The following is a 10,493-nucleotide window of genomic DNA, read 5'->3' on the forward strand; positions in this document are numbered from 1 at the left end:
CTAAAAATAACATGCATCAAATTAGATGATTTTATCCATATTGACAGCCCCTTGTAAGAAAACACTGTTGAATGACTTCTTACTCAGGCTGGGCGATATGTAGAAAATCAAATATCAAGATACTTTTGATCAAATACCTCAATATCGATATTGCAACGATGCTCTGGGTTTGACGAATGGTGCTTTCACTAATTATCAACACAATGAGATTTTTGATAAATAATCATCAGTAATGTGGATATAATTACTAAATGGGTAAAGGCAAATAATAGAACAGTTAGAGCAGTCAGGTAAGTTCAGAAAAGGACATCACTTTGTTGTAATACAGCCTTTAAAACCAGGAAAAGACACTTATGCAATATTTAGATATCCAAAATCTAACACGATATCTAGTCTCACATCACAATATCGAAGTATTGCTCAGAACTACTTCTTACCTTCGAATCTTCTTCACTTGAGGATGACGACTTCTTGCGCTTTCTCTTTTTTGACTTTTTAGACATTTTCCTGTGAAAGTAATTTTGAAAAGCAGGTCTTCAGTGACTATGCATCATCCACCATACACAACAATCCTTTTAACCTACAACATGACACCACCTTCTTCAGCTTAATACAACAGGAAAGTGCGCTATAGCCATGTCTAACTAGTACAGAATTAAACTTCTTCCATGAAAATCATGGAAATATAATCATGGTGTTTCCTATATTGTGGGGCCTAGAAGAAGAGAGCGAGGTAAATGAAGGTACAATAATATCTTTCCTACAAGCTCACAATCACACACACGCAGACATTGACCGGCAAAAGAGAGAACTGTATCAAGACACCCAGTGGAAGCCATGTGGTTTCTATGTCCACAACATCACAATTCATGGTGCTCGTTCCTGAGGTTGTTTGAATTTATATTTCTATATTCTAGTTTGCTTACTCATATTTAGCATGTATTTAGTTTATATGTATATATATTTATTTCCTGTTTTTTGGTTTATGTCTATGTGTTAGGGTTGAGGTTAACTTATATGTTTGTATTTTTCCATTTGATGTGAGCATTCAATGCTCAAAGGGAGGAAATGTGTTGGAAAAATACTGATGCAGCACATTCCTAAGGTCCTGACAGGTGACACTCACTGCCCTTATATTAAGTGCATTGAAGTCTATTTCAGTTTCTGTGTTGCATACCTAGTCAATATGCATGTGGTGCCTATTTGAGGACAAGTACCTTAAATGGACATAAGTGTCAGACAGACAGGACAATATGAGATATACGACTGTGAGCATTCATGCAAGGTTATAAATGTCGCCAAACGGAGAGACTCGGGGCTCTCAGCCCTGAACATTTTATGTTGATGATTGTGTGCCCACTTGCAAGTGTGTATTAAAACTCTAAAAGATGCTCTCTAGTTTTTGAGTCCTTTTTCAACAGAAATTGCCTCCACATATCCCTTAATATTACATAATGATTAAATGCTCTGTCTACAAGGATACCTTCACATGTGTCACACAAACTGGTGAATCCCAGTTTGTGTCTCACATGTAACTGGTATCTAACGTTAAGACTATTCAAAATAGGCTGCACAATATATCAGTTTTTTTTTTAATCGGCATGGCAATGTCGACTTGCACAAAAAATACATCGCGAAAGACTGCAATACTGCACTCAGCAATTTTTTACTTGTTCCGTAGAAAACTGCATTTTAAAGGTCCCATATCGTGCTCATTTTCAGGTTCATACTTGTATTTTGTGTTTCTACTACAACATGTTTACATGCTGTAATGTTAAAAAAAAAACTTTATTTTCCTCATACTGTCTTCCTGAATATGCCTGTATTCACGCTCCGTTTTAGTGCCTTTCAAAAGAATTGCAACGGAATTATATATATATATATATATATATATGAAATATCTGGAACAAGCTCCCAGAAACCTGCAGGACCGCTCCAACTCTGAGATCTTTTAAATCAAAGCTTCAAACTTTCCTGTTTGCTGCTGCCTTTTATTAAACCAGATAATGATCTTATACTGCAATAGAGCTTTTACTCTTGTGTGTTATATTCTATTTTAGCTTCTATCCTAGCTTCTTATTTTTAGCTTGTTTTTATTTACTAATCTTTAATGTTTTTATAACTGTTTTAATTATGTCTTAATGTTCTTTTGCACTTTGTCTCAATGTTCTTGAATGTTTATGTAAACCACTTTGAATTGCCCTGTTGCTGAAATGTGCTCTACAAATAAAGCTGCCATGCCTTACACATGCAGCTATCGTCACTATCGTTGTCATCCTGATACCATTTTCATGTTTATTTTGTATTGCATCATTATTTTTTTTTAAAGTATTATTATTATTTTTATGCTTTCTTTATTGAACTCATGCTCATAAACAAAGGTACAGATACATAGACAGTTGAACAAACAACTAAAAACTAGACAAAAATAAGACAAAGCTAAAATAATGACATATATATTTCATTATGCCAGGGTGTGTGTGTTTATGTTTTATACATCATATTGTAATAATTTAATAATTTACAAGTCTTAATGGCTTTTTTGTTTTTTAATATAGTATATATTGATGGTGCTATACTGTTTAAATTCATTAATAAAATGCAGGAAAGTTGGCATGGACAAATAATAATGCACACTTTCATAGACTAAGCTACTGGAGTTACCCTGCACTATACTCATTTTTAACAGCCTCTTCTGCACTATATTTGATATATTTATATATATTTTATATATTTTATATATTTATATATATTTTATATATTTATATATATTTTATATATTTATATATTTTATATATTTTATATATTTATATATTTTATATATTTTATATATTTATATATTTTATATTGCCCTGTTGCTGAAATGTGAAAACAAATAAAGCTGCCATGCCTTACATGAAGGACAAACTGAGGCTAACACTGTGTAATGACACAAACATAACCAGCTGTATATCTGAAGTTTGAGTAACATCCATATCACACTAATTTACACTGTAAAACTGTATAATATAAAGTGTTGAGCTGATTGTTAGATAAAACAACACACCACCAAGAGTTACATGTTACATTCAGATAACTTAAACTGAAGCTAGCTGATGAAAAATAACAAACAAAACCTCTTAAGTACAAGCAAATTATCTCCTTTGTTGCCTGAAACGGTCTCGTACACTAATTCAGTGGAATAAATCACTTTCTAGTGGGAATAAACGCGTAATTCAACAGCCAGGTAAATAAACTTACTGTAAAGCCGACAGAGTCCCAAAACATCCGGGTTCTTTCTTCTTCTCCGACTGTTTCCTCCTCCTGTTGTCACACTACTGCCACAGGCTGGACTGGAGTGGAGAGCATGGTGATGTTTGTTATTGTGATGAATAAAAGCAGTAGTTGTCATGTAGGAGAAGAAACCCACAGCATGCAAAGATGTGAGTCCTCTAAAGAGGAAGACAGATGCAGTGATAGTGTGGGAGTAGACAGTAGAAGCTCAGTGAGGAGTCACTGTATCTGTCTGAGAGGGTTATCTTGACCTCGTTACACAAACACATTCTTCAAGGTTACACCACATTTTAAGGCTGTGCAGTAGATTTCCACTCACCTTTTCCAGCAAAACAACCAGACAGATGTACAGTAATTCTGCAGAAGGGCTAGTTCAGGGATCAGCAACCTGCGGCTCTTCACCTCCTCTCCAGTGGCTCCCCGAGGATATTTTAAATATGAGTGGAAATGAATAACTGTTTTTTTGTTTACATTTTAATTTTTATTTATCATTGTTGTAGGTCTATGGTACGACGGTACGAAAGACATAATATTATGAGGGGAAAAAAGGCGTAATATTATGCGAATAAAGTCAGAAGTTTAAGAGAAAAAAGGCATAATATTATGAGAATAAAGTCATAATATTAGTAAATATATGTATAGTAGTATAGTAGTAATTTTACGTGTTATTTTCTTTTTTTCTCTTAAAGTTGTGACTTTATTCTTGTAATATTACGACTTTTTTTCTCGTAAAGTTATGACTTTATTCTCGTAATATTACGACTTTTTTTTCCCTCAATGTGGCTGCAAATGTTTTGCAACTACAGACAGATTTTTTTTTTTTTTTTTGCCTAAAATGTCTCTTTTGATAGTAAAGGTTGCCGACCCGTGAAAATGTGACTGTGGACAAAATAATATTGAAAACAACCACCATCATTCACTCAATGCTTACACAGTTTTTCAAAATGTAACCCTCAAAACAATGTTGTCAATCATGCAATGCCACGTTTTAAGTAAACTCTCTGAAACCACTGATTTATACAGTATGGCCCTTTATGAAACCAATACTGAAACGACAGTTGCTGTAATATGCCACATAGTGACACTGTAGCTCCATTCAGAAACACACCGCCTTTCTTTGCTCTTGACATGTGTACTGACTGTGCTGCGCATTCACAGTGAGCCACCTTTGGGTGCCTGGACCACGACTTGAGAAACAGTTCTGCTGAAGACTTTGAAGGTGACAGAGATCAGACGACTAACAGATGAGCGGCGAGTATTACCAGCTGCAGGGAATAATCTCTGACCACTTCAATAATCTTGGACAGGAATGATAACAACATGTACGAGTTGTGACAGAAGCAGTTAAACGGATTGGGATTCAGCAGATGACACAGTTTGGATTAGATCAGTGACATGTTAAATACATAAAGATTATAGTTGGAAATTGGAAACAGCTTCTCTGTTTTGTAGTTCACAGAGACGGTTAATTCCGTTGGGATTAGTTGTGATAAAATGTGTTTATGTGGTACGTTGTGATGAAGGTCCAAAAGTCTGATGTCAAACAGACTGGTTTGTAAGATTTCATCATCAGAGGGCAACATGTAGCAGTAGAGCTTCCCTTATTAACATGATTCATGAAACTCTATCTTCTCTGCTAACACGAAAAGCCATTACGCAAATGTTATTCTTAGTGAATTAGACTGGACAGTACAAGCCTATCCCTCCCCACACAAAACCGATTCACACATACTTGACAAAGCAAGCTCTCTTACAGGACTGCAGCCAGGATTTTAGAAATACTTAGGTCAAGTTAATGCAGCAACCCCAAGAAATATTTGATTAGCCACCCAAAGATGGTCTGTAAAATTTTCTTTTTTCACATTTTCTTTATTATTTTAACTGTTATATTTTCTGTATATTTGAACTGAGATGTTGAGAAAGGTCCTTGTGACCAAAATGTCAACATTTTAAATTAGTCATTGCAGAGGTGATAAGTGTGTGACATTTTTCTTTTGAATGGCATATTTGATCTCCCCCACAATGCCATTAATACATTTCTAGTGGAGAAATACAAAATCCCTATACTTTAATTAACGTTAAATGTTTTTGACATAAACAGTTACATTTGATCATTTATACTTTATAAAACACCGGAATCACCTTTTAAACCCTACCATCTGGAGTCGAGTTTCATTTTGTTTATTTTTTTTGCAGACAATCTATGATTTATTTTTGCTTTTGTTTAGCACCTTTTAAACTGTGCTTAACCCACATACAATATATTCTTTTTTATGCACAAACTCAGCTATAAGTCTGACTTCTCATTTAGCTATCAGGAACCCAAAATACAGGAAAAATTACACAGAGGCCGATAGCAATTTACAAATCTGTAGTGATAATCGCTCAGCATATTATTCCAGAACAGTTCAAGTTTGTGAAAACGTTGTTTCACTATTTATACACAGAAATACAGCAGCAAAATGTAAATAAATAAAACTGCACATGTTTACATGTAAAGGGATTTTATTCCAAATGCCTTTTCATTTAAAGTCTGTATGCCATTGACTGAAAATGCTTGAAAATATATTAATAATTTAGTTAAAAGTTTTCTTTTGAATACATGTATTATCGGCTACGGCATGAGTAAGATAATGCCCCACTTTCGACTGGTTTTCTCAGCCTGTCTCTACATGATATATAAATAAAGTTTTGTTAAATATGTTGAATAGATAAAACAAGGTCAGCGTATTCTTTAATGGAAAGATGAACTTCAGATTAATTCCTGTATAATTGTAGATTATAAACTCCAGCCTGCTTACTGATAATCAGACATTTGCATTTTCGCTTAAATATCTAGATCTAGATCGATAAAAAATAAGATAGCAGGCATTAATTAAGATTAAGAGGTCTGGAGCCCGGCTAGAACTTGCTTGCTAGCAGTATAAATTGAACACTTTGACACTTTACACCCTTGGCCCGATTTGGCTTTGCAGTTGGTGTGATTGCAAGATGGTCCGTCTAGGTAATTGTTGTAGTCATTTAATTTTTCAAGCAAAAATGCCAGACATTGGCTGGTTCAGGCTTCTCAAATGTCAGGATATGATGCTTCTCTTTGTCATATATGATAGTAAACTACATATCTTTGAGTTTTGGCCTGTTTGTTGAATAAAACAAGCTGTCTAAAAGCATCACCTTGGGCTGTAGGAAATTATAACTGGCATTTTTTACTATTTTCTGACACTTTACAGATAAAACTATTAATCAATTAAAGCTGCAGTGCGTCGAATTGGAGCAAATATGATTAAAAGTTGTTTTTATAAAATGGTCATGATGTCTTGACAACAGTGCATGAGACAGGTAATCTCAGAAAAAAAAATCATGTGCCTCTGTGTCCTCCGGTGCTCCTAATGGCATCTGCAAGATTTCATAGACCGGAGGAAAACGACCAATCAGAGCCGAGCTGGAGCCTGTCGTCTCTGAGCAGCTGTCAATCACTCGCAATGAATCAGAAAATGAATCGATAATGAAAAAAATCATTACAGCCCTACTGATTTCTTAGTTTTGAGGGTTAACAAGCCAGAACGGTTGTAAATCACTGGTCTTGACTATCATAGCCACTAACCTACAGTACACAGTCCTTTCTACATGAGGACAGAATCAAGTCTGGTTTCCACTGCAGAGTCCTGCCAGTACTCACTAAATATTTATACGTTTCCATTTCCCCTAAATCAAAACGTAGGTGATTCTTTCTACATCTCATTGCCAACGGAGATGACTCCTCTGCTTGGTCACAGTTTCATGTAAACAAATAGGGCTTTCAACCATGTGTCCTAAACATATCGACTTGGCCCTGGATCTAATAAACTCCACTTGGCTCTGCATGAAGCTGTTGAAAAGTGGCCACTGGCTCTGTGACAGACACCTACCTCAACACATTTTTCAGGTCTCTCTCTCATTAATAAATGCTCTTTTATTAGTCTGCTCTAATAATTACCAGACTATAAAGGGAAGCTTGTTTTTCAGAATAGAAATAGTGGTGTTAATAGGCCCAGAACAACAGCCTGCCATGCAAACCTTTAGGCCATAAATGGTTTCTCTTGCTTCACTTCACTGTATTTCCTCATGTTTAATCTATTTACAGCAGATTTTTGATTTTCAATAAAGTATTCCTCATTTTCCACTGAGTTGATAGTTGATATCTGGATCTGTTTATTTGTGATAATGGAAATAAAGATGGTTATTATGATCATCATGTGGATGATAAAGATTAAGATGATATAAAGGTAAAGGCAAGAGAAAATATATATGATGATGCAGGTGAAGCTAAAGAGATAAGGATGAAGATGATTCTCGTATAGTGGTGATGATTATGCTGGTGTAACGGGGTCATATGTACCTCTATCTCTGTTCTCTTGTTGTTATAATTATACACAATTGATCTGGTTACAGTTTATTTTGACTGGGAGGACCAACAAACTCCAGAATATGTGACAAAGTTCAGTTCCTCCTCCTTCATTTCTTCTTCTGTGGTCCCCACTATAAATCCCCTTTGCATATTGAGGAGAGTGTCATTTCTTTTGGCCCATTTATTATCCAAACCATCACATAATTTCTCATATTGACTGCTTATATTTTTGTTCGCTACAATGTTATAATGTCTTTCCCAAACTATCAATATATTGATATCAACAAACTGGCATTTAATAGTTGTTTTAAGAGTGAATGCTGCCAGCTTAAAGTTATGGCAAACTAAGATAACTTCTGTTTTGCATACTGTATTGATGATGACATTTATACTGATGATGGATATGAATAATTGGCCTTTTTCACAGCAGACATGGTGACTAAGTAGGAAACACACAGTTTTTACAAAGGCTATAACATTAACAATGTCTTTGTTCTATTCGAGTCTCAGCATGAGCAATACCTGGGCTGCGGTCGAAAAGGAAAGAAATTACGTCTTAATGTCTTTTCCTAACCACTTTTCCTTGACCACAATGGAAAACGTCATGAGGTCAAAGAAAGATGTGAAGGGGAACTCAGAAAAGACAACGTGGTGCTCAGAGAATCCGACTGCACTTAGGCTCCGTAATTGTTAAAAATATAGGTCTTCCAGTGAGAGGCTCCTTCACCCTCGGTGTGTGAAGGAGAGATACCGCAGGTCCTGCTGCTGCTGTAGCACTTTACAATCAACATGTATGAAGGAGTATTTTACCTTAAGCGTGGTCAACTGGTGAAAAATACTACTTCATTACCAAAGTTGTAATTGCAATAAACAAAGGATATACAGTATATGATAAATATTGAATTAATTGTCCGAGTTATGGAGAAGAGTTAGGACCATGTGTATATTGTACTTCTTCCTACTCCTTTTCGGATATGTAATATTTATTTATGTTGATTATTTCTTTATTGACAGTTTGCTATATGTTCATTTTATTTGTTATTCTTGTTTTGTTTTACATGTTTGAAATAAATAGATAATTAGAGATGAAGTGAAACTAAATGGTTGTCACTGCCCACTCATATTTATCAACATGAATCCCAATTAGTATATGACTGTATGAAAATAATATGCAAGATAATCATATTGTTTGTTTTCATGAACAGCAGAATGGTGCCTCGCTTTAAATGTTGCGGCCGCAAGGAATTGTGGGACGGCATTATCTCCATTCCTTTGGTAAAGGATGGTCTAGTGTATCCTATGCTAAAGGAGATGAGAAAGGAAACACTGAAGCACATTTCCTTAACATTTAGAGAATTCAAACAGCTCTTATCATGACTGCTACTCAGATACTTCTGGTTCATTTCACTCAACCTTCCTAAGCCAAAAAGACTTTTCAAACACTGCCCAGGACCTGAAACTGAAGCAGCTAAATGGAATCCAGCCATCGTTCATTTTATTATTTACACCTGTGCTTTTACTACTCTAACATACCCAAAAACGTATTTTATCACCATTGTGCTGATCTGGGCCAACAAGTGCCTGTTGCATAAGTAACTGATGATAATGATGATGATGAAGGTGACAGTGAAGATAATGCTAGCATGCAGGATAATGAGTGATATGAGTTGATGATGATGATGGTCAATTGCATTATTTTTGTCCTCCTTATTTGAGGATATACAGTGGGAGAATTTTTTTTATAAATTCTGTATCAATAACAAACTTAAGGAAGTACCTTTCAAGACATTACAAAGAATTTACCCAGTGAAATTTGTGTTTGAAAGATTCAAGCTGGATATTAATTACAAGTGTGATTTCTGTGGATTTGAAAAAAGAGAGTATTTCCCATCAATTCTTTCACTGTATACATAAGAATGTTCTACAAAAGAAACTTAAGATGAATGTTGAAATAAATATGTTAGATGTAATGATATATTTTAGCCATTATTTTTTAATTTCATAACCATAAGACAAAATGGTCAAGCCAACTTTCCTGCATTTTATTAATGAATTTAGACAGTATAGCACCATCATACCCTATATGAAAAATGATGCAATACAAAATAAACATGAAAATGGGATCAGGATGACAACGATAGTGACGATAGCTGCATGTGTACAGGTGATGGGAGTGATAATTTGAGTGATGATGATGATGATGATGATGATGGATGATGATGATAATTGATTGGAGGAAGAAGTGATGAGGATGATGATTTAAACAGTATCGCACCATCACACCCTATATTAAAAATAAAAAAAGCCATTAAGACTTATAAATGATTAAATTATTACAATATGATGTATAAAACATCATCACAAACCCTGGCATTATGAAATATATATATGTGATTATTTTTGCTTCGTCTTCTTTTTGTCTAGTTTTTTGTTGTTTGATGATGATGATAATTGATTGGAGGAAGAAGTGATGAGGATGATGATAATAATAATAATAATAATAATAATAATAATAATAATAATAATAATACATTTATTTATATAGCACGTGCTTCACAAGACAATAAAAACAGATAAATAAAGTAAAAGATATGGTAACTGTTAAAACAGAACATCACAGAAGATATCAATAATAATATAAGTGGTAAAATGGTAGGACAAGTTGATAAAACAAATACAGTATATATACATATAAATGTGTATAAATGTACACATGCGTCCAGAAACGGATGTATACATACATATATTTATACCCTTCTACTTATAGGAATGCTCTCCTAAAAAAAATGTGTTTTTAAAAGTGGATACAGAGTTAGATGATCGAATCTCTATA

At 34.5% G+C, this 10,493-nt stretch overlaps 1 protein-coding gene across 3 annotated transcripts in view; it reads right to left on the bottom strand.

Annotated features, from left to right (window-relative positions):
• The window catches only part of swt1 (SWT1 RNA endoribonuclease homolog), a 30,797-nt gene extending 27,419 nt beyond the window's left edge, over positions 1-3,378 (bottom strand). For all 3 annotated transcript variants that reach the window (XM_074634868.1, XM_074634869.1, XM_074634867.1), the window contains exons 1-2: positions 3,241-3,378; positions 438-507 (exon numbers count right to left, since the gene is read on the bottom strand). In XM_074634868.1, the coding sequence (XP_074490969.1) occupies positions 438-503 (66 nt within the window). In that variant the 5' untranslated portion in view covers positions 504-507; positions 3,241-3,378. The remainder of the gene's footprint in view (positions 1-437; positions 508-3,240) is intronic.
• Between the last annotated feature and the right edge of the window lie 7,115 nt (positions 3,379-10,493).

This window comes from Sebastes fasciatus, chromosome 5 (assembly GCF_043250625.1).
Source record: "Sebastes fasciatus isolate fSebFas1 chromosome 5, fSebFas1.pri, whole genome shotgun sequence".
NCBI lineage: Eukaryota > Metazoa > Chordata > Actinopteri > Perciformes > Sebastidae > Sebastes > Sebastes fasciatus.